This window comes from Diadema antillarum, unplaced genomic scaffold (assembly GCF_040938485.1).
Source record: "Diadema antillarum isolate AM-2024a unplaced genomic scaffold, OU_Dant_1.0 seq00000182_RagTag, whole genome shotgun sequence".
Lineage (NCBI taxonomy): Eukaryota > Metazoa > Echinodermata > Echinoidea > Diadematoida > Diadematidae > Diadema > Diadema antillarum.
The window spans coordinates 1,214,377-1,238,828 of record NW_027271249.1 but is presented as its reverse complement, the minus strand read 5'-3'; the positions used below and the strand labels follow the sequence as shown (position 1 = coordinate 1,238,828).

The window sequence follows — 24,452 nt, the reverse complement described above, 5'->3', positions numbered from 1 at the left end:
TCTTGCTCAGCTTGCAAAATTTCAAAACAAGTGGGCCATATTCAAAATGTTAAGAATATTCCTAATGCATAGCTCATCACACCATTATGAGTGGGACAAATGCAAAACAAAGCCTTGTTTCCTGTTTCCCAACTAAGAGCACATGCGCATGTCAGTACCCAGGGTTACAAACACACAGGAACTGGTCTGTGACAAGTTACTGCTTTTACACAGCTGTTCACACTGCCTTACTTAAAACCATTTATTACATGTACCTCTGTACTTGCAAACTACATCAAAATACATGTAACTGTAGAGTAAATTCACTGCATAATTCAGCAATTCAGTGTCCAACAACAACAACAACAACAACAAACACAAAGTCAAACTGATTTTAATCTCCTGTGAAGAGCTGAGACTATGGTTTAAACGTTGTGTCTAAACGGAATATAACTTTAGCGAACAGAAATTGTGCTGGCCCAGATTGCTCATCACTCACTATAAAACTACGGTATGTAAGCTTGACTTGCCTACCAGAATGCAGCATAAAGAAAATAGATGACTGATAATCAAAGAGATGGAATCCTGCACACATCCGAAAATCATCTTTTTTCAATAGGTAAATAAATAGATAAATAAAAAAAATCAATAAATGACAAAAAAATGAACATTTAAATAAATGAATCAATGAATATAGAATTATAAATATAAATACAAACTTACAGCAAGAGCTCACAAGAATAGAGTCATCTATGCTTGGTTTGCTTGAGTTCCCCTTACGGACACTTTCAGAAATTAGTGAGAATGGCTGAAATACTGATTTAGCACTCAATAACTTTCTAAATTTAAATGACCAAGGTGAAAACAACAAAAACAAAGTTTAAACACCCTCTGCTGTTCCTGCCAAACAACACTTGACCAATCAATACCATTTTTTTTTAAAAAGCACCCCATAACAGTTCCATATACTGTATCTGTATGGTGTTACAGGAGATTGATTGTTTTAATCAAGTTCATCAATTTTGTAACATGAGGTAAGTCAAGGTTTAACAACACCATATCAGTTATTCCGAGAAGAACTTACAACACCGAATATTGCTTCCTTTCACATTCACTCCATTATAATGCTATGTATACGTGTATGTATGTGTCCAAACATGCCTAATTAATCTCACATATTCCGGGTTAAAAAATCTCTTCATCGTAGTGTACGCTTCCCAAAAGATTTTTAGTAATTAATACTTTAATATATTAATACATTAATTAACACATCAATTAAGCACCTCAAAAGTTGAATTATCTGGTCAGGTACCAAGATATAATCTTCACAAATGTGTATCAAGCCAGTGGCTGCCAAAATTTTTCTTACAATTTATGTGCTGAAACTGTGAAGCATTTTCATTCAAAAAATGAAAAACGAATTTTTTTTTCAGTATAGATGCCACACTACATAATATCTTACAGCTTTATCACTAAAATGATTTCAATGCGTTTCAAGAACAGCACAGTCTGCGATATTTTCTCTAATAACAAATTTCAACGTATAGCTTCAATGCAAGGACATATATAATGGCCATATAGCATGTTGAATTTGGGTTTAGGGTCCAATGCTATTCTTGCAGTCAATGTATGCTCATGTCCTGTTCCACACAGACTCCGGCAGGGCTTATGAAAAATCAAAATCAAACTAACATATGGTCCAGAAGGCTGGAATGTACCGTAACTTCACTTTTGATAAAACTCTTCCATTTATGCTACAGTCCTCCGTACAGACCTCTGGACATTTTTGGCTTCCAACTACTGCTCTTCCACGGACGAGCGCACAATGCAAAGGAACCACATGATAATAAGACTTGGGAAGAATTTGCGATCACAGAGACTGCAGCACGATCGCCATTCAATGCCGAAGACAATTTGACGACTACCACTGCCAGTAATCAGCCGTACACTGCAACTTATGAAACTCTCCTCCAATCACCGATATCGCCACATTTATGTATAAAAGGCACGAGAACACGACTGCAGAAAGTGTGCGCGTGTGCAGAACCAGACATTATCATTGTTTCATGAGGAACCAGAACTGTAGAACATCATTAATTCTAAAGAAACATTCACAGTAATGTTAGAATTGTCATGGGGGTTGTGAGGGAGGAATTATGTCATAAAATTTACATATTCATTAAATTCTACAAATTCAATTTTCAGGGCAGAGATATGTTTCAATATCTTCTGTATCTATAGTACATTCCTTCACATAGCTACCTGCATATTCTCTTCTTCAATTTCTCTATGTATTTACATATTACAGCAAAGTTTACTATGCACGCTATAGAGAAGCGACACATACGTATATAATGTCACAAAAGTCTTGGAGAGTGTAAAATACACCGAGACCCATGGTTACATGACTTACACAAAACAAAACAGAACAAACAATCTTTGGAAACAACCTCTGCAATCTTCCCATGAACTGCACTCAGTAAATGCTCTTTCAGAAATATGGCATATAAAACAGATAAATCCAGCAAGAGACCTCATGGGACGGGTATCACAGAACAGCAGATGCAATTGTTTTTGTTTTTTTAATCTTTGATTTTCAGGGTTTAGGGGTCCTTTTACAGGTTAGCACAAAATACATCTTTAACCAAAAGAATAGGGTGGGGAGAGAGAGAAATTACTTTATTCAAAGAATGAAGAGCAGGCACGGCCTGAAAGATTTATAGCTGGTGATTCCAAAGACAAAGAAAAAGTAATCGTCATTATAATGTACCATCATGTGTAGAATTGAAACCATGTAACGTCAATGCATACACGCTAGCAAACACACAGCAATACAGCAACGGAGTGAATCAACCAAAAACAAATGAGAGAAGCACGCAAGCAAGACAGCTACCAGTACTTTGCAGCCATGTTGACACCCAAATAGTACACCTCAGAGTGTTCTTGGGAAAACAAAAAGTGCAGGGAAAATCCAAAGTTACCTTTCTATGCCTGCATTACAGCAAGGGTTATCAAGGTCAAAAGGGTCAAAAGGTCAGTGACTGCATGCACACCAACTTGACAAGATAACATGAACACATACTTGTGGTTACGACCTATCAACTCCAGGGTCGCATTACTGCACACTGGTCTGACCTGTCTGTCGGACCAATTGGTATCCAGTGTGCAGCATTGTCATTACTAACAGCTTCTAGCATGATTGCTTGCAAATCTTACAGCATCGATACAACTTTCATTCCACAGTGCAGAATAGGGAGAGACAGCTATACACTTCTCCTTCTTTAAAATCTATTATGGATGTAGACAAGTTGACAAGGTAATAACACAAGCATACTCATTAGGATCAAGGTGATATCATTCCTTTCTACACACATCTGTGGGTGAAACAAGTTGGACATGCCAAAGACAGTCCCTTGCACTGGGAATCAAAAATAACACAGGAGATGTAAACCTCACTTTTGAACCTCACAAGCTTAAAAGATAGTAGCAGTCATGCAGAAGTTTTTCACAATGACCATTACTACTGCAGCAATTGTTCTGTTTTTCAGGCAGAAGTTTTTCCAATTCTTTTTCTCTCAATGATATTATGATTATCATTTTCCCATTGACAACCTCCCCCCTCCCCCTCAAAAAAAAAAAAAAAAATCATAAAGAGATTTCGCATATTATTTTCCAACAAATTCTAATAAGAAATGCTTCACTGCAAATAAAAATAATGCTGAATAAGTTAAAAATACCACAGATACCTCATATTTGCCTTTAAAAAAAAGAAGAAAAAAAATCATTCAACTGAATACTCATCAATACATACATGGACAAAGGAGAAAGACTTATGAAGTCAGTGCTACTTACAATTAGCACAAGTTATGACAGGACAAAAATCAGAATTGCACTCGAGTTGAAAGTATTTCAAGGGAACGGGTGGCATTTATCACAGCGTTCATCACTGCCGTATAAAATCAGAGCAGGAAAAACACTTCTCTAATACTGCATATAATCAGAAGCCACTATAAGATATGAAATAATTCTTGATCATCAAGATTATCTATGAATTATCTACAAATGGTCCACTTTGAGGTCCCAACCTACAGTTTTGTATGAGGGATATGCTTTGGATATGATATGGTAACCATGATCCACCGCAGAGCAATTTAGTACCGAAAGGAGCACAACACAACACATCTATGGAATCAGCCATCTAAAAGTTGATTTCACTAGGAGTAAATAAACACATGTACACCTGATATATATATTATATGCCACGTAAATGTGCTGTTGCATGGGGGGGGGGGGGGGTGGTAGATACATGACGTGTGCATTGGCATTTAAACAAAACCAACAATAACGAATCAAGAATTCAAAAACTGTTTTACAGTGAGCTCTGATTCAGTTTTCTTTAGATGACTTTTTCCTGCTCCTTAATCCACATCATGCCAGTAAATATATACATGTATATTTCTCTGGATGCCACCTCAAACCGTCGTTGGGTGGCACCTCAACCGTTGTTGGGTGGTTTTACTACGAAGACGAGGGTGACGACAGTTAGGAAAAAGTTGACAGAGCAAGAGCTCTGATCTTGCAGACAGCAAAACAAAGCAAAGAAAACCACAAGAGCACAGCAGAATAACTGCTTAGCTTTCCATGTCAAAAAACGCAATTATTCGTCTTACAAGCACTTACCAATCTGGACAATGCTATACATTTGATGGAGTGCCTACATGTACATTCTTATAAGAGACAATGCCAAAGACTGGTTTTCCGGTCACAAATTGATGAACAATATACTGGAAACTCACTTACGTCTCTATTTGATTGTTTGTTTGTTTTTTAGAAGCAGTGTACAGAGTAGACTCTTTTTCATGGAAGATGTAAAGGTAGATAACGTTGAGAATATGATTGTCTTAAAGGACCCTTGTCTGAAGCCATTTCCTAGCTAATGGGTGAATCAGGAACAATACCTGTCAAAATGTTCTGAATGTTTCGAATCTCTGATCGCACCTTGTCTTTGCACTCACAGTCGCAGAGGCAGCTGCATTTATTGCAGGGCTTCTCGCCCCTCTCGCTGGTCTCCAGGAGTGGCTGGGAGTAGTCCAGGGGCTGCGCTGCTTCCTGGCTGTTCAAGATCTCATCCAGAAAGGCGTCCGTGGAACAGCTGCTGCTCCGCGGCCGTGTCGCACCGGATGCCTCACAGCACTTGTTGGTGTTACCGGCACCTTGACTATCCAGTGTCGGCGCAGGCGAGGGGAGGGTGAAGACGTCGTCAGGCAGCTGGCTGCTACTGGCAGCGCTGCTGCTGGCGACGGGGCTGGGACTGGGTCTGGTCTGCAGGGAACTAAGGCTCACTGCAGGCGGAGCTGCAGAGCTGGTGCATGTGGGTGGTGCCTGGTACAGTACCTGCTGTGGTGCTACCTGGGCTTGGCTTGGTACCGTGGAAAGCTGGGGTTGAGGGGGCTGCACGATGACTCCTTGGAGTGGAATGCCCATGCCTTGCGCCATTTCCATCGGCACCATCTGGGCACCGACAAGGTTGCTGCCGGTGAAGTACTGCGGAATGAGGATGGCCCCCGGCACCCCAGAACCGGAAGTCTGAAGCACAGCACCCCCAGCATGTGGGATGCCACCGAGGAGCTGAATGCCCCCCTGTGGCGTCAGGGACACCGGGAAGGAACGCTGCTGGAGCGGATGGGAAGCTGTAGAGATGGTTCGCTCACCGGTGGCCATACCACCACTTGTTATGATATGCACTTGCGGTGCTGGCGGAGGTGGTGGTGGTAGTGCCGGCGCCGGCTGAATGACCTGGTTCTGGCGAGGCACTGCAGGTAGCAAAGTAGGGGAGGCAGTACTGAGGTTTGATGTGACTGCCGTCTCCAATGGTCTTGCCAGCACCTAAAACAACAACAATATGCAACAAAAAGCAATAGAAATTAAGCTCCTGACAGAATTAAAGAAAAGAGAAGTCATACCAGTAATTTAACCGCACAATATAACTGTTAAAATTTTGCAGTGTTTTCATCTTTGGGAAATATCATGAGCCGACTAATATTTGCAAAACAACAACTCACCAAATAATGCTACATTGTATCTCTCATGAAACACAAATGCACTGTATAACATAATTACCTCCGCCAATTAAGTTTTTGTTACCGTTGGTTTGCTTGTTCGTTTGTTCGTCAGTTAGTTAGCTAGTATGTTAGTAGGTTAGTTAGTTTGTCCGTGTGCAAAATAACTCAAAAAGTAGTTAACGGATTGGGATGAAACTTGCAGGAAAGGTTGAGAATGACACAAGTAACAAACGATTAACTTTTGGTAACGATCCGAGAATTTTTTGGGAATTTATGAAGGATTTCTGATATTTTGCCAGGTAGGGTCCATGAACTTGGGAGTTCAGGCTGCGCGTATTTGAGGTTTGCCTGCGCGCACTAAAGTGCGTGCTCTAGTTTCTGCTGGGTCGAGGCGCGCCGTGCAGCTGAGGGGTTATGACGTAACAAAGGCTTCTATATTGGGAAATCGGGCGACTTTCAGCACCGATGCTGTGTGTACGTACAATGTATGATATCTCTATGGAAGAACAAGATCAGTGGTGGAAATAACCTGCATACTTGGCAGAGGTCTGCGCTCTCAGAGTGCTTTTCAAGTTCACATATGTGACCCTGCACCTCAAAACAAACAAAAAGTCGCCATACATGAATTTTTAGTTAAGACCATATTCTGAAAGAGCAGACTTTAAGCTTTAAAATGATGTATAACTCAAATCATATGGACTCTCCTAACCTATCTAAATATTGGAAAGAAAGCACAAAGTCAGGAAAAGTGTGAACTGAAAAAAGAGGCTCTGAAGTACAGTGTCTATTCAAGCGCTTCATCTTTACCAAACCGTGCTGGCTGTGCGATGAATGAGACAAAAAACAGGAAGTAAACCACCAGAGTAACAACAATGAAGGGATTATCAGATTAAACTGAAATTAAGCATGCCTCATTAACACATTCTGTCCATAATTAATGCCAATTCTCAAAGCAGTAGCACTATCCTTTCAAAAGTTATTAGACTTGAAAGTGAAGAGTGTGGACAAGGTTTTTCAGAAATGAAAAAGGGATTCTAAAGACACACCTAATCACACTATTCTACCAAAAATGTTCGAGATAAACTGCTAAAAAAACACACTTTCCTGCCCGTTTTATGATACCAAATTTTAGCATAATGTAAAAGAAGACCCGCTCTTTCAGAAAATATGAAAACGTCAAGTTCGGGTAGGTTGACCCATTTCACTTAGTTTCAGTCCTCACACAAAATCAGTGTGTGCGACTTTATGTTCGTTTTGAGGTGCACGGTCACATATAGTTTATACTTCAAAGTAATGAGGGGGAATAGCCAAGTTTTCTCCACAAAAGGGAAAATATGACTTTCTTGTTCGGTCACTGAGGTTCCATATTGTGATTTCTTCACTTGAGGAATTTCTCTCATGTGCCTTAATCCAAGAAATACTTATGGCATATAATTGTAGTCCTTTATTAAGACAAAAATCAAGTGAACGTCTTGTCATTCTTCAATATTCTCTTTCACACAATTTTAGACTACCTTCGGTTTTTGGGCCAATCAAAATTCCCTAACTTTTCCCTGATTTGAGGCATTTGTATTAAAATTCCCTGACTGAGAAAAAGGAAAATAATTTTTTCCTGATCTCCCTGATGGGCTGGGAACCCTGATTTAAATCATACCCATGGATGCCAACCCCCATGTTGAACCACCCAAAGAAGAATGAAATCCAGGGAAAAGTCTCTTCCCTGTAAATTCACCTGAGCTGGTGGTTGCGGGGCAGCCTGCGAGACCTCTGCCTGTGGCGGGGGTGCCAGCAACACGTACTGCGGATGCTGTTGTTGCTGGGCTTGTTGCAGTTGTTGCTGGGGTGGCTGCTGCTGGGCTTCTTGTTGCTGTTGCTGTTGCTGTTGCTGTTGCTGTTGTTGTTGCTGCTGCTGCTGCTGCTGCTGCTGTTGCTGGTTCTTTGGTACCAAGGACTGGAGGACATCTGGGGTGATGACCAGTTGAGTTGGGGGCAGATTGGAGGACGCCCCCTGGTTGATGGTGATCACAAGGTTCTGCGAACCTGATGCGGTAGGCACATTCTGCACGGTCACAACTTGCCCTGATTGATGTACAACTGTAGATGGACACATGCAGAATTTTGTTCATTTCATTTATCTTTATAATTCAAGAAATAAAAGAGATGCATATACATGTAAATACATGGGAACAAAACAAAAACAAAGATGACACCAATAGTGACACTATACATAATAGTACAAATGACACAATAAAATAGTTAATAATGTGATTCAAAATACAACATACATACGAAAGCCTTTATCTGGATTGTACAACAGTACATACCTAATGGTGTAAAAATGATTATTGGAACTAACAGAAATAATGAATAGAGTCAGAAAAACACATCACACAACAAGAGTTAAAAGCAAGATCCTTCACACAGAACATCAGTATGAATTCAGAAGTATTTTAGTGCTGCTTTTTTGATTATTGAATTGTAAATCAAAAGCACTATGTCAAATTCGAATTTTTTCCTAAACACAGGTCGGGTACATAGCATAATGAATATCTAGACCTGTTCTAAAAACAGCCCAACAGTAAAATTGATGTCATAATCTAGTGTGATAAATATTTATCATGAACAGAGGACAAGAAATAATGTGTGAGGGATATGATACCAGCATCTAAAATAGGCAGACAGTAATTTTCAAAGTAGATGGGCCCTTGTACTTTGAAAACACAAAATGAAGAAATCGTTGGTCGAGAACCAGAAGGGCTTTATTACATATTTTTTTCTTTTTTTTGGGGGGGGGGGGGGGATTGAGTTATTGGTATCGTGTTGTAGAGCTCAATCTCCTCTACATTGTTGTGTCAGTTAAAGGTTACAAATTACTTTCATTTTCAGTTACTAGTAAAAGTTAAAAGATCACAACCACAAGGGTGCTATTTATCCTATATTAGGAACAATGCTTTTTAAATCTGCCCACTTTTGATTAAATAAACTTTTCATTTCATAAAAATTTATTGTTTTGTTTTCATCTACGCTCAAATTTTAGAACCCGATAGCGTCCTTCTGGCTCTCAACTGACGTGTGTTGTTGCATTCAAGGAGCATCCTGAAGGATGTATGAGACTTGACAGCACTAGTTCACTAGTTCCCGCTGATACTATACAGTGTAGATGCCGAGGGTTACTTTGTCATTTAATAACCTATGTGCCAAATTCGCATGCCTGACTCAGTCAACGGTGTACCAACTTCGCATATTCTGCTTAAACGCACAAACTCGCCCAAACTGATCAATAAATCGCCAAATGCCACAATACAAGGAAAGCAATTCTCATTCCCATCACATGTAGCTTGCATTTTAGGTTGTGATAAACTATTAAGCGGTGTTTCTTAAAGAATTTGCGAGTAGATTTTAAGTTTGTGCCACTGTTTTTTTGTGCAAAATTCATGCCTCTACAATATTGAGGCAACTGGTCATTTGAAAGAAACACAATCACAGAGTAGTCATACAATTCATACCAAAGAAAAGCTTGACATTTTCTCTACATCTTTCTTTATTACATATCCATGGTAACAAAAGTATCTAAAAGTTACATTGATTTGAAAAACAGAATGTTTTCCTACAGCATGGACATGTTGCTCTCTCAGAATAATATGGCACATAAAGAGTTATAATGTGCATTCTGGCTAAAATGGGGTCTATGAACCTTACCTGTGTTCTGAGAACTGGAGCTAGCACCAGCTGGCTGTTCTGTAGAAGAAGGTTCTTGACTGGTATCTCCCTGTGTCTCAAGAATCACAGGCTGTAGAGTGCTTGCAATACTGTGGTCTTGGATCTATGTGGAAGAGTGAGAACAAAAAACATTGACATTTTAGTACAGCTAATGAAATGCAAAATAGTCTGTTTATTTCTCATATATATGATCATTTGTTTTAACTGCACTTCAATCATGATAGACTCAACTGGTTCCACCATCAGTACCACACAATGTATGGTGTACACATCTTTTGGATCTAGATCTTCATCAAAAGCAGGACTGAGAGCTTCCATGTGACCAGTCTTTTATTCTACCTAAAGCCTAGGCCTTTAAACTTTATACTTTTTGCCGGGTGTTCATACATGAGTGACTGGTCCTAACAACTGCCTTTATGCTGGCAGTCAACTGGAAAAACAAAATCATACAGTGGCAGATCCAGAGGGGGGGCACACCCGGCACACGCCCCCCCTTTATTTTTCGTTAAAATCAAAAGAAATAGAAAGAAAAAATGAAATGAAACCCGGGAGTGGCACCAAAAATATTAGCTGAGCGCCCCCCCCCTCTTTACAGAATTCCTTGATCCGCCCCGATACAAAATAGCAACAATCCAACAAAATAGCAGCTTTTAACACAATCTAAATCTTAAAAATTGACAGCAAGACAAATACTTTACATACAAACTTGAAACAATGCATGCATACAAAAAGGAACACAGCAAGCATTTCCTGGGCCCTTCCAAACAGGCTCAGACTGAATGCATTTAATTGTATATAGGCCTAATGTACAATTTTGTAATGTAATTATACATATCTCTACACCCATGACATCCTACACTGTACTGAGACATTAAACAAAGAGTTTACAGGCATCATATACAATTGAAATCACCTGCAATATGGTGAATATCTGTTATTCACACACACACACACAACTGCTGCATAGAGATATTCTGATCAAAAGAAGAAATTCTTCCAAGTCAGTGGATGCAGCTACTGTGAAGGTCATACAAAGATCTAATAGAAATGTTTGTTGGATATGTGAACAATTCTACAGACAGAAAAAAAAAATGAGCAACAAAGGAAATATTTAGGAAACAATCAACAGTGATAGACATGGAAGAAGGCCAAATAAGTGATGAAGAAACACATGGGGTGTTTGCTGAGAGTCATAACACAGCTTTAAAAAAAAAATAAAAAAATGAAATTAATTTAATTAATTTGAAATAAATTTCTTTCAGGCATTTCCTAAGCGAATGTGAGGACAGGCTTTGCTTCATAATTTGTCCTTCTACTACTCCTACTACTACTCCTACTGTTTCTAGCAATAAAAACATGATAAGAGAAGAAGAAGTACATTTGTAGAAGAAGAAGAAGAAGGTGATGATGAAGAAGAAAAGAATACATTGTACCACTAATAAACTTGGAACTACTGCAATCATACCTTTGGTGAGTCTTCGTCGGTGGTGGAAGCTTGCAGGTTTTCAGGTGCAGAGGATATACCCATACCAAGGACTCCTGTCAATGTGTGCAAAAGCTGTGCAGCTACTTCATTACTGGTCTGTGGAGGGGATAAAATGATTAAGAAGAAGAAAAAAAAAGAACAGTCAGAGATCTGTATATCCTAGGAACACAGTGGTATAGAATCAATTCTCTTACAGAATACCGGTGCACACACCAAAGAAGAGAATGTCATTCAAACTTACTGGAGTTTAACCTGTTGCGGAGGGAGTGATTTTGCAACAACACGCATTTCCCATAGACACTTGCCCGAGTATACTCGGGACATGTCCTCAACGGGTTAAAAGGAGAAGTCCACCCTGGAAATCAGTTTGCGTGAATGGAAACAGAAACTTCAGAGGAACAATAGAGCGAAAGTTTGAGTAAATTCTGATCAGAACAAAGAAAGTTATTTTATTTCTTTTTAAAATATGTGAACAATAGAACACAAATTGGCAGTTGCGTGATGTTGCACGTATGATCATCCCGTACTACTCTTTACCATAGTTCTTAGTACAAGCAGTGTATTGTTTTCTGTACAACTCCTGCACAGGAAACATCATATATTCTGTTATCAATAGTGAGAAAAGAGAGATTTTAAGGAATTTTATGGACAGGGCAAATTGAAGATTAGCTTACACGCCATCACAGAGTTGTCAATTTCTCTTTGCTTGGTCATATCTTCAAAATTTCATTACTTTCTCTAATCTTTAATCAGAATTCGGTCAAACTGTAACTATCCACATTATTTTATGTCTTATTTTGTCTGGTTTCATTCTGAAACAAAACTTATTTTCAAGGTGGACTTGCCCTTTTAAATTGAGCTTGTGTGTTTCTTCATATTCTGATTCCTGTAAATCTTGTCATTCACGAGCAGTTTATTCAACCGCAATGATCAGAGTGGGCTTTTGTGTCTGGTGTATTCACTGAAGAGAGTTGGTGCCACAAACAGGTTTCAAAACATCACATGACACAATGCAATGTGGGGAATCCCTGCTGTTTTTCCCTGTAGCTATTGGTAAATTGTATGCTGTACTGTAAACGCAGAAACTTTCGCAGTACATTAGATTTTTGCGCTACTTCTGGCTAGCACGAATTCTAAAACCCACAACAGTATCTGTCACAGTTTTATCTGCACATTGTGAATGGGTTGACATTGTTTTGCGCAGTGCGAATTCAACAACCCACGAACACATTTTTGAGCTGCTCAGCATGAAAAATTAATCATACAAAAACACTGATGTTTACAGTACAACCGTATGCTGTATGCCATATGGGATATCACGGAACATTCTACAATCCTTTGGAAGCCAAGAAAAAGCACTAATGATCAAAATGACACAATGCCGTGTGGGGAAATCCCCGCTGTGTATCATAAAGCCATCCATCGACTGTTGTACATTTGTATGTTGCACACTGTGTGAGATATAAGGGAACATTCGACAATCTCTTTCAAACTGAGAAAGGACACAAATACTGTATACGCCATATATCTAGTGAGTCTAATTTCCTCATTTGATGTCATGGTTTACCTTTGGAAAAGATATGCAATGCAGCATGCACGGCCATTTATGCTACATGTACTGTAATACCACAATCACAAACATAAAATGAGGCTAAACTTGTTTGGAGAATGAGAATGACTGATTGTGTTGATAACATCTTTTTTTTTTTTCAATAATACACATTGTAAATACAAGTACATGTACATATCTGCAAGCTTTCTTCACAACACTGTTGTCTCCCATGGAGGAACATTGCTGTCACATGCAACAAATAGTTTCTAAAGGAATATTTCTTACCCCTTTTTCAGCTTGGCCTCTTTCATTGCAAATTTCAATGGCAGTGCTCATTCAGCCATTAAAAGTGTCATAAATCGACCATGCACCATTTTTCAAATCTTTTCTCTCTTTTTTTTTTTTTTTGGGGGGGGGGGGGGAGGCAGAGAATCTGAGTGCAAAAGAATTTTAGCCATTGTCATGCTGCCAACTAAAAATTCAGATCATTGAAGCTTTTGTCGCGTGTAACTACCTTCAGATGAATGCTACGATATACATTGTACCAAGAGTATGAAAAGTCCTATCCAACTACAAATGTTGGAAAAAACATGTATCTCTTCTGCACCCATGGTAAAACCAGACAAAAAAAGAAAAAAAAGGAATCGATGAGAGACAGAGACAGAGAGACAGAAAAAAAGAAAGAACAGAGACAACACAGTTTTGTCTGCTGAAAGAGCACAAGGTGTGACGATTCTTACCCTCACCACCTGCTCCTCGATGGATGCTTCGTTGTCCGTCCCCGCCGCGCCCCCTTCCCCTTCCCCGTCCCCTCCCCCTTCCTCCATCCCTTGCTGCTCCTCTTCGATATCCCCCATGGCAAAGGAGGTGCCCAACCCATAGCTGATGGAGCCCTGCTTGCTGTGGTTCCTCTGGTGACTCTTCAGGCTGTACTGGGTGGTGAAGGCCCGGCGGCAACCCCGGTGATTGCAAATGTACGGCTTCTCACCTGTGTATGCACAAACAGTAGTGACAAGCAGGAATAGTTAGTGTCAAACCACCATTCCACAGAGATATTCTCTCATCGGTCACTCATCGGAAGCAAAGTTTATTGTTTCTGGCAACCCATCGAAGTGTATCGGATTGCATTCTGATGAATCCGACCTGTTGTAGATTGACTATAAGGGTCAGTGTCAGACATATCAGGTGGTGATCCAATGAGCCAAGGTCGTCCGATGACGGTCACGCGCGACATGTCTGATACTGACCTGACGTGGCATGGAGGTATCAGGGCCGCTTCAAAGTGAGAATATTCTTAAATTATAAAATTGATCTTTTCATCCAGTAAATTTCCAGTTGTACATGCACCCATTGTATAATCATTATACATAATTTTTCAGACAGCTCTCTTTAGGTGATACGCTATCAGCGTATCACCTATTGTGATTGTCAAAATTTCTCTTTTTTTTTATTCTTCTTTCTTTCTGCCACATTTTGTGTCGTCAATATCTCAACAATGACATTACGGAATAACATGACATTTTCAGTCAACATGTCTCATAACAATATCTAGCCACAAAAAGGTTTTCATGACAGTAACATATCTATGACGTCATCTAGGCGCCATTTTGTGATTTTCGGACCTTGTCACATGATCGATCATAACTTCATAACTAGATATCATTTCTGTATCATTTTCGTAGGACATAAAGTTCAGGTCACGCTCTATCTTACATTTTAACGCTAGTTATCCAGGTCATCATTACGCGCGCGTTTGCGCGCGTCAAAATTTTTAAAGGCTCAAAACGACTTCCCAATGGGAAATCTCGAAGTTTCAGACAATTTTAAGCATTTCAAACATTTTCTCGCGTGCGCGTCCGTCCGCGCAATTTCGCGCGCAGAGGGCGTAACTAACATGAAAATGCAATTTTTTTGACTGATTTGGATTTCTGATACTTTGAGTAACAATAATCATTGATTTCCGATCGATTTTGACCTATAACAAAGGAATGCACTGCCGTCAAAGTTGAAATTCCGCGCGCGCGTCTTTCTGCAAATATAGTGAAAAAACATGTCTTTGTTTATTTCGCCATAGCTCTTTAAATCATCCTTTGACCCTATATTTCTATTGCATATTACAAAAGCATATGAATTGGAAATAACGTTTCAAGTACCGATTTTGCCAGGAAAACTCATGACGTCATCATATCATCATCTGAAATCAAAAAAGTGGAATTAATTTTTTTGAGGTACTGTTTCTGACATTCATTTGCTCGTATCTCTATTGTTTAAGCTTAATATTACCCCAAATTGAGATATGTTTTGCTTTGAACATTTGCCTTTCAAGTCCATGTCATGGTTTTGAAATTTGATGACGTCATCATACTTTAAATTGTGATTAAAAGTAAAGACACAAAATCGGACAAGTTTACGTGTTATGTCTATGGGAGGTGATTTTTTTTTAAACCATGCATTGACTTAACAACGTTTAAGCACCTTTATCTCAGCTGATTTTGCTTCATTTCCTCTGAAACTTTAGTATGTTGTAGCTGAGACAATAAGCTGCAGTAATCATGCATTTTATCCTTTGAAATCTCCTCATCAGATTGACAATTTTGCAGTTTAAAACTGAAAATGAAAATGGAATGTGGACAAAACGATTCCTCATGTATCTTTCACATACATAAGTTTACGTTCCCCATATTTTCTCGTCGAGACGTATGGCCGAGTGGCTAAAGGCGACGTCTCAGAGACGTAAGGTTGCGGGTTCGAACCCCACAAGATCACGAAACAAAATACTTAGCTATTTTACTTTTTTTTCTTCAATTTTGTATTACATATTCGTCCATGTAGAAATCACGTTCGTATAAAACGCACCTATACACACACACAGACACACACACACGCCATATCCCTCTTTTTTGTTTGTTGGAGACCACATTGCTTCGACTGCAGCAAAATTTTGCAGGTTGACTTTGTCAAACCGATCATAGTATGTAATGATGACGACTGAGGTGTTGTACTTTGAACAATTGTCTTTCAAGACGATGTCATTGTTTTGTAATTTGATGACGTCATTACACTGAAAATTGTGATTAAAGGCAAGGTATGAAAACCAGCCGATTATAGGTTTTATGTCTGTGGGACATATTTTTCCCAAGTTGCCAGAAATGGCATAGCGACCTCAGTCGTTACAAGGCCGCTTTTCCGTCTAGCAATGCAATAGATGTTCACACGGCCACGTTGGTTGAGTGGGCATTCACTTTCCCCCTGTTATATCTATACATTGTTGTTGTTTTTTTTGTCTTACCATTTCCGTGGATGACCCGTGGCCGAGTGGTTACAGAAACGGTTTCACATGCACGCTCAATATAACTTCAAGGTGCCTATATCACATTCTTTTCTTTGTCGATCACAGATGACTGTCATCTGATGACCACAAGCGTATCACCTAACTCGTCCTCAATGTGACGAGTTTTCATGTCTCGTTTGTTATTGATGTAGGATTTTTCATTTTTTGGCATGCAAGAGCTGTCGGACCACTGACTATACAGTGGATCAGACTTTTTCAGACTCGGGGAAATGGGTCACAATGTAAGCGCTATTGAGTAGATAGCGTAGGTCTCTATAGGAAAGTTGCGCCATGCATCCGCGTATGCATTTGACAAAACCACCGGGACCATGTGCCTTAAAAAAACAACTAAACTTTCAAGCTAATAGCAAATGCAAAATGACATTATTGAGGGGTATCCTACACTTCCTTGATTTATAAGAGTCTTTCCTCCTTGTTTGGTTACAGATGGAACGTTGAGGAGTATTTCGAAGATGAAGTCTAAAATACCAAAAAGATGCAAATCAAAAACCTACCCTTTCACAATTCATCATTAATGAGGCATACAATATTTGCTACATGTATGCATGAATCACAGTCATAGTCATGCAATGCTTGACTTTTTTAATCCATGTGTATACTGGGAGAGCCTAAACTTCTGCATGATCTATTTTTCACAATGGGCAAATACCAGTGAATGCCACTTGTGTAATTCTGCTGATGGGAGTATTTCTATGCATACATTTATCTCCACATTTCACTAAAATATTTCCCCATTCTGCACTTGTGCGGTACATGTAGAAGGCAAAAGTTACAGAATACCATGTATAGTGTACAGTGTTGCTAAATCTTCCATGTTAATCCGTTAAGGATGAGTCTCGAGTAAGCTCGGGCAGGGATCTACGGTACCGGTATGGGAGATACGTGTTGCAGCAAAAAAATCAGCCTGTCCTCATATGGGTTAACAGTACAGAGCACTTCGCACATTCTATTTTGAGAAAGTCAGCTACATCGTAAAAAGTAAACATGGACACAGAGATACTTTGCATTAAGCCTCCTGAACATCAAAAGATTCTAACTCTGCCAATACAATAATGTGCAAACTATGGAATGCATGTCATACAAGGTACGCTCTTTTACATCCTTGTGTGAAGGCAAGTACAATGTAAGTATACACTGTAGTACATGCTAGCAATCTGCAATTTTGTTGTTGTTGTTCCTGTTTTACTGGTTATTTAGTTCTTTCCTCATCCACTTTATTCTTCCTGAAATGTTAGTCCCGGGGAAACCCACTTAGGCCTAACAATGTGAGTGTCCCACCTTAAAACCACTGCTATGTACAACAAAAAGAGGGATTTACGGGATGTTTGTGATCCCTTGTCAAAGGATGGATTGTTTTCAAGGACACAGAAGAACCAGCTAGTAATGTGTCCAAGAAAGCAAGGTACAAGCTGTATGTACTGTAAGCATTAACAAGGCTTTCAAGCGACTCATTCGTGCACTGCAAGTACTGTACATTGCTCTGCACTGGTCAGCTCTTAAATTGAGACTTCCCTTGGCAAGTGTTGCCACAAGCATGCAGCGATCTTCAATTATGTAACCTGTTCACACACTCTGCTGATTATACCTTTATGGTTGAGTAAACAAAACAAAAATAATAGTTTCTCATCCTAACTGTTTGAAAAAAGGAGGATGAGAGTACATGTGTACCAGTATTCTATTTTAAATGCCTGATTCACTGCAAAACACTATTCAGGTTGTCTAATTTCCAGTTATTTTTAAGTAGTACTGTACGATATGTACAAAATGTACAAGTGTAGGCTGTGCATGTACAAGGTCCAACGGCTGGAAAACAGCAAAAATCAATCAAAATTTCATCTTCAAACAACAACAACAACAACAACAACAAACAATAGCAATAACAACAACAACAAACTTTTTAGATGAGGCAGCATAAAATGATGCAGGCGGGGATTAGAAATTAGCACTTTATTTTTACTTGGTCTTACCTGTATGTGTTCGAATGTGTGTCTTCAAGTGATGACTTGCAACGAAGGCCTTTCCGCAACTCTTAAAGTCACATCTGCAATGTCAATCACAAAAGAATTGCGCCTTATTATAATAGTAGTAGTAGTAGTAGTAGTAGTAGTAGTACTACTACTACTACTACTAATAATAATAGTTATAATAATAATACAAGTAATAATAATAATACAGACAAGAGAGACTCTTATAAAGCGCTCATTCTACCGAAAAAGATACTCATAGTATATTGGGGATGTCTGCAGAACTTGTACATGTACGTGTACAGTCTTAAACCAAACAGTCATCAAGCGGTATCTAAACCCATTCAGGATGTGGTGATTTTGCTACAACATGCATTTCCCGTATTAAAATGCTTGGCCAGGTATACTCGGAACTAGTCCCTAACAGGTTAAAGAGAAAGACGAAAGTACAGCAAAACAAAAGAAAGCATCCAAACAGGGAGGTGGGAAGAGATTGTTAATACATTCAATGCAAAATAATGAAAATAAATGGATGCTTCCACCTCCCCGATCCAAACTACATTTCTGTACTCTGCATTGGCCATGTAAAACAATTTCCAATTCTGAAATTCCCTCTTCTCCTTTGTAATGACTTTAGAGTAGTGTTTTTAAAGCATGTGACAATGTGACATGTAAAATGTGATTTGTTTGAATGTTGCATCACTACCACCACTGGATCTATCACTTTTAGTTTTACTTTCATTTCAGTTTGCTGCATGTGACTGAAACAGAAAATGCATATAAGTCCAAATCTTCATAACTGGTGTATGGAAAGAAAAAGACAGAGCCTCTGCTACCTTAATCTCAATCTGGAACCCTAATATTTTACAAAATATTTTCAAGTGGCTCTACAATTTGAGTTATAAATCTATATCTACAGTAGTTGAAATAACTGTTTAAATGCCGAGTCTTGACTCAGGCATTTTTGAAGCTAACCAGTATCCTGAAACTACATGCACTTTGTGTGCAACACAATGGACAATATCAGTTATGTACGTTGTAACATGTGCCCTTGGACTGGCGATATTAGTGCCACCTGCATTGCATTTGCCATTTTGCTATTTGCATGTCCATGTTTTTATTACAAATGTAGAACACTTTTAGAGGGGTAGGCTTACAATGTATATATATAAAATGCATGTTGTTATTTACGTGCTGTATAGCACCTCGTTCACATAAACTTTGTAAACAGATTCTTGACGTAGAACATTAAATCCAAGAGTGGTGATGACATTTGCAACAGGAAGCACACAAACAGAAGACCATCAACAAAAGCAAAACTGTAAAGACACTCTCATGTCTCTAGAATACCAGGACATGTGACTTTTGATCCCCCCCCCCCCCCATTACAGCACATTTCTATGGTTTGGTATTATATGGCATTTTGTGATATCCAGATGGTCTTCACCTTTTGATAGCCATTCTGGAGTTTCATATTACAAATCATAAGTGTAAAAGGTAAAGTTAAGTTCATCTTTCATAAATTTGTACATGTAGTTCATGTGTTTTGTTTTGTGGAATGTAAAGCCTCTGGATTTCTAAATCGGATTCCTTTTTCAGAAAATACAATAATTCCTGTTGCTCTCTACCCTGGCAAATTTTTGAACAGGAAATTTCTTATCTTTGTTTTGTGTGCAGATTTAAAAGATTTGTCCAGGTCTATAGATCTATCTGTCTTCAGTGTACGGAGAGAAATTCAGAGGTGCTAATGAAATGAGAAGGCTCTGATTTCTATGGATAAGCAGATTCCCTGCGTCTGATTGGTCAGAAGATTAAGATAACATTATCATTACATCTATATCACACAGGAAATAAGCTCAGAGGCAGGTTACCGGGTAGTCTGTGCTGTACTATGTACACCCATGTATGTATGTACTGTACATTCACTGTGTACAAATGTAGAAGGCATTCATTGTTTCACTCTGGCACATACATCAAACTGATTTTAATAGCAATCCATCACCACAGCTGCCTTCATTACCCCTATGGCCCTGTATACAGCATTTTAGGGATAATTGGAATGTGCAATTGTATAGTTGATATGTTAAGACTTATAAATCACAAATTTTTGAATAAAATGTTTGTACAGGTATAAACTAAGTACACTGTATCTATTTACCATAAATCTATTCAGCAGGGAAATATGACTAAGAAAGGAAGTCTTGACCTCATCACAGTTTTCTTACAGCTATTTGGTTTTGAAGTTGTGAGATGATTTTGGTCAAGTATTGAACCGTTTTCTTCAAATCTAGTAAATTGTACTACAGTTCCCCCCTAAAAAAACAACAACAACAACACACACACACAAAAACCAAAAAACAACAGAAACACCACAATGTGATATTCAAAAGGAGATTTCATGGGCATTCCAGAAGAAATACCCAAAACATGTAATAAGAGACGATGTACATGGATGTACACTATACAATTGTACATCAATTAGGCATTTATACACATTCTTCGTTAAGGAACAGAGTGACACAGCAAAAGTTTCAACTTTCGAGTATACACAATAGATGCCATCCCCTAAAATAATCCCACACAAGTAGAACACCTGTGCCAGTTGAGCTAAATTCATACATACTTGTAGGGTCGCTCTCCTGTGTGCGTCCTCACATGTTTGCGAAGGTCGCTCAGAGTGGTGAACACTTTACTGCAGCCTTCCTCGTCACAGTTAAAAGTAGATCCCGTGTGGATTCGTTGGTGCGCTTTTAATCTGTCATTATGAAAATAGACAGAGCAAGTGGGAAAAATAAGACACCATTTGGAACACTGATCTACATGTATGTATTTGACTACACTTGAATTTTCCTTTTTCTCCTTTTCCTTATCAATCTTTTCATAAGGAAAGAAGAGTAAAATATTGCTAGCACAATAAAAATATGATCACAATCATTTGAAGATAAAATGACAAAAGTTATGAAATTGTAAAGTTTCTAGTCACCATTAATAATGCTACGCAGATAGCAAGTTGATGCTGTCATTGCAGGTTTATACACTTGCCACATACAGTACACAATCAGAAGTACACTTTGTGCATAAAATCTTTGAATTTTCACTTTTTTCTGTTTGTTTTGAAAAAGATAACTGTACAGGCCACAGACTTGATCCTGAATGTACACTCTATGTGACAAATCTTAGTTTTGAAATTATTCGTCCAGTAATAAGTTCATAAATAATTTACATTTTCAATTTTATGAAAGAAGAATGGAATTTTCATGACTTTTTGTACATGTATGATCAATAAAGAATAAGATGACATACCAAAGCATAACATTTGCAAACAATGTAATACATACTGGCCATTCATGAACTGTTTTGAAAAAAAAAAATCAGTAAATCTTATAACTTAATGTTTAATCTTTTAAAACTTCATCACTTTCAATCTGATTTTGATGAAATTATCACTGTTGTGTTTACATTTTTCAAACATTTGACTTTTTTTATCAGACTATTAACTTGTAGGTGACCTGGGGGGCATTTCATGAAGCATTTTGTCAGATATTTCATCTGACAAAATGTCAAAAGCTACTGAAATCCATGCATTTGATTGGCTGAGAGCAAATTTGTCCGACAAGTTGACGGACAAAACATTTCATGAAATGCCCCCCAGGACTGTCCCCTTTGAAGCAGACAGTACCTGGCAAAAAAGTTTCTTTGAAATATAAAATGAGAAAGAGTTGCTTTACATTCAATTTACAAAGTGATGACATATTCCTATGTTCATCGTTGTTACCAAGAATGCAATATTGTAAATTGAAATTGAATATCATAAAATGACTGAACCAACTATAAATGGCTTTTTGGGTGTAATTAGACAACTAGCTGCCAAAATTACATAATGAACATGTTTCAGGCAAAACTTGTGTAGCAATCCTGATTTGATTTAGACTTTATATTCGATTACATCTAATTTCTCTTTCAATTTTAAAAATTCAACCGTTTATACAAGTGCTGATGCAACATCCAACAACTTTGCTTATAATGCACACTTTCTATTTTAAAGACAGACTCAGATTTTTGTATTTTCAAATCAGACACGTTGTGTAAGGAAAAGCAGGATACTAATAGTCAATAGTCATCAGTATGTGACCAATTTAGATCTATCATTAGTATAATTTTTGTTTTAAATAAGAGCATGCTCAGCCAGATGTTTAAGCCAGCAAAATGAAAAATACCAATGATACGAAATGGCTACAATGTCATGAAAAATTAAAACTCTACTTTTGCCACTTCTCATTTTTTCCTAGATTCTAGTACTAGTTTCTCGTAGATTCTAATTATTCTCGTTTTTACATATTGTAGTGCAACTACAAGTTTATATTCTTGCTGCTTAAAAAAATTCCTCAATGTCTAGCCTATTTAAACATTGCCAACTTCAGTGCCACACGGTCAGCAGTTGGTCAGACTCGGGAATATAAAGAACTAGAATCTACACAGACCAGTCGCTGCACAACACGCACAGCGTCTGGTTGGGCTAGAAATAGAATCACAACAGACGCACAAGTTGAGCATTGTTTGAAGTTGTTTAGACATCTTACCTGTAAAGTGTATTAAATGATTTCTCACACCCCTGTTTATCACAGGAGTAAGGCTTTTCTTTCGTATGTACACGAACATGGATCTTTTTGCTGTAAGAAGTGAGGAACGCTTTACCACACCCCTTTTCTTCGCACACAAAATGGTAATCGCCTGTGTGGGTTTTCATGTGTGTCTTGAGATTACCCGCAGTACTATATGAACGGGTGCACTTTGGGAAATCACATTCAAAGCGTTTCTCTTTGGAGGATTTACTGTTTTTACTCTGTCTCGCTTCTTTCACACCCTTTTCACAGTCTTCATCGTTGCATATGACTTTGTAATCGCCTGGATGCGACCTCTGATGTGAAATAAGAGTATCCGCCGAGTCATATCTCTCATCACACCCATTGAAATGACAGTGAAATTGCTTTATTTCCCTCTCCTTTGTCTTTGGATTTTTGGTTTCAAGCGTAAGCGTCGCTCCTTGTATATTCTCCGCCTGTGGCATGAAGGCGTATCCAGGCATAATCTGCATCTGAATTTGATCAGCTGAAATCGTGTGCTGGATGAGGCCATCACCCCCGAACTCTCCGCCCGCAGACTCAGCGTCGCACCGATCTCGGTCCTCATCGTCCTCCGACGCGTTTCCAGAACCGTCGATCAAGACGGACGTCCTGTCGCAGCGGCTAGGGCTATGATCCATATCAATATCTTGCTCTTCATTCTCGTGCAGCATATCTTCCATTTCGACACGAAATTGACCCATTTCCTCAGCAGTCATGTCACACACAAGACCGACAACCTCAGCCATCTTGGTTGCATTACGTCATTGAGTGTTTTGTTTTGTTTTGTTTTTTGTTTGTTCTTTCGGACACGATCGATCTTATTTTCTGCGCTGTGCATTGATGCAGCATGCAGCCGGCTTCGTTGTGCGTTGTGGACGAGCGCGCCGTGCGAGAGCTATAAGTTGTGTCCTACGCATAGAGATGTATACTGGTGTTCTTAGTACACTATCTCTATGGTCCTACGAGAGGAGCGCGCGCGAAATAAAAGATCGCTGTCCTAACCCTAACCATCAAACCCTAACCCTAACCCTAACCCTAACCCTAACCCTAACCCTAACCCTAACCCTAACCATAACCATAACCATAACCATAACCAAAAACCCTAGCCCAACGTTTTTCCCATAGGTTTAACACGCGCCATGCCCCAATCTGTGCCGAAAAAAACGCATCCGGGAGGGAGGGAGTGAACCAGAGAGATCATTGCTAGTAACCAAAGAGATTTTTATGGGGAAAATCTCTTTGCTATGTAATGCACTTCCGGGTGTGGGCGAATTTATACATGGACCTCTATAAAAATTGTTGTCGTTAATTGATTAGTCTTGATTTTGGGACCTCCCTGTTTCTTTCTTTTTCTTTGTTTGTTTGTTTGTTTGTTTTTGTTTGTTTGTTTGTTTCTTTCTGTTTTTTTTTTTTCAATCATGGAGGTCGATTGTTGAATGCCAGTACCCCGAGGCCACGCGGTTATCCATCCTTTTTGAAATTAATAGTATGAGCGCTGTCACAGCCCGCATGTTTCGGGCGGGAAGCAGCGGGCATGCGGGCGGTGCCCCACCCCCTGATTCAAACACTTTCTTTCCTGCGGCACCGCAGGACAACTGACACCTAGTAATTTCCATGAACCCATGGAATTCCTTATAATGAGGTTCCATATAAAAATACTAGCAATAACTATAACAACAACCAACAACAATTAAGTAACAACATGAAATAAA

The 24,452-nt window shown here is 38.9% G+C and overlaps 1 protein-coding gene across 1 annotated transcript; it reads right to left on the bottom strand.

Moving 5' to 3' along the window:
- Positions 1-3,700: 3,700 nt before the first annotated feature.
- Positions 3,701-23,491, bottom strand: LOC139728485 (uncharacterized). The gene is made up of 8 exons (XM_071639424.1): positions 22,696-23,491; positions 20,739-20,870; positions 18,119-18,192; positions 13,540-13,787; positions 11,227-11,343; positions 9,741-9,864; positions 7,774-8,135; positions 3,701-5,865 (listed from the first exon to the last, which is right to left on the bottom strand). The coding sequence occupies exons 1-8, from the start codon at positions 23,484-23,486 to the stop codon at positions 4,909-4,911; spliced, it is 2,805 nt and encodes a 934-aa protein (XP_071495525.1). The 5' UTR covers positions 23,487-23,491; the 3' UTR covers positions 3,701-4,908.
- Positions 23,492-24,452: the final 961 nt, after the last annotated feature.

What these genes read in the sequence shown, in the direction of transcription:
- LOC139728485 (XM_071639424.1), bottom strand. Translation starts at nt 23,486, where the DNA reads ATGGCTGAGGTTGTCGGTCTTGTGTGTGACATGACTGCTGAGGAAATG. An exon ending in TCATTTAATACACTTTACAG is followed by an intron (nt 20,871 to 22,695) that starts GTAAGATGTCTA and finishes TCATAATGACAG; the next exon opens with ATTAAAAGCGCACCAACGAA. An exon ending in ACAGGAGAGCGACCCTACAA is followed by an intron (nt 18,193 to 20,738) that starts GTATGTATGAAT and finishes TTGACATTGCAG; the next exon opens with ATGTGACTTTAAGAGTTGCG.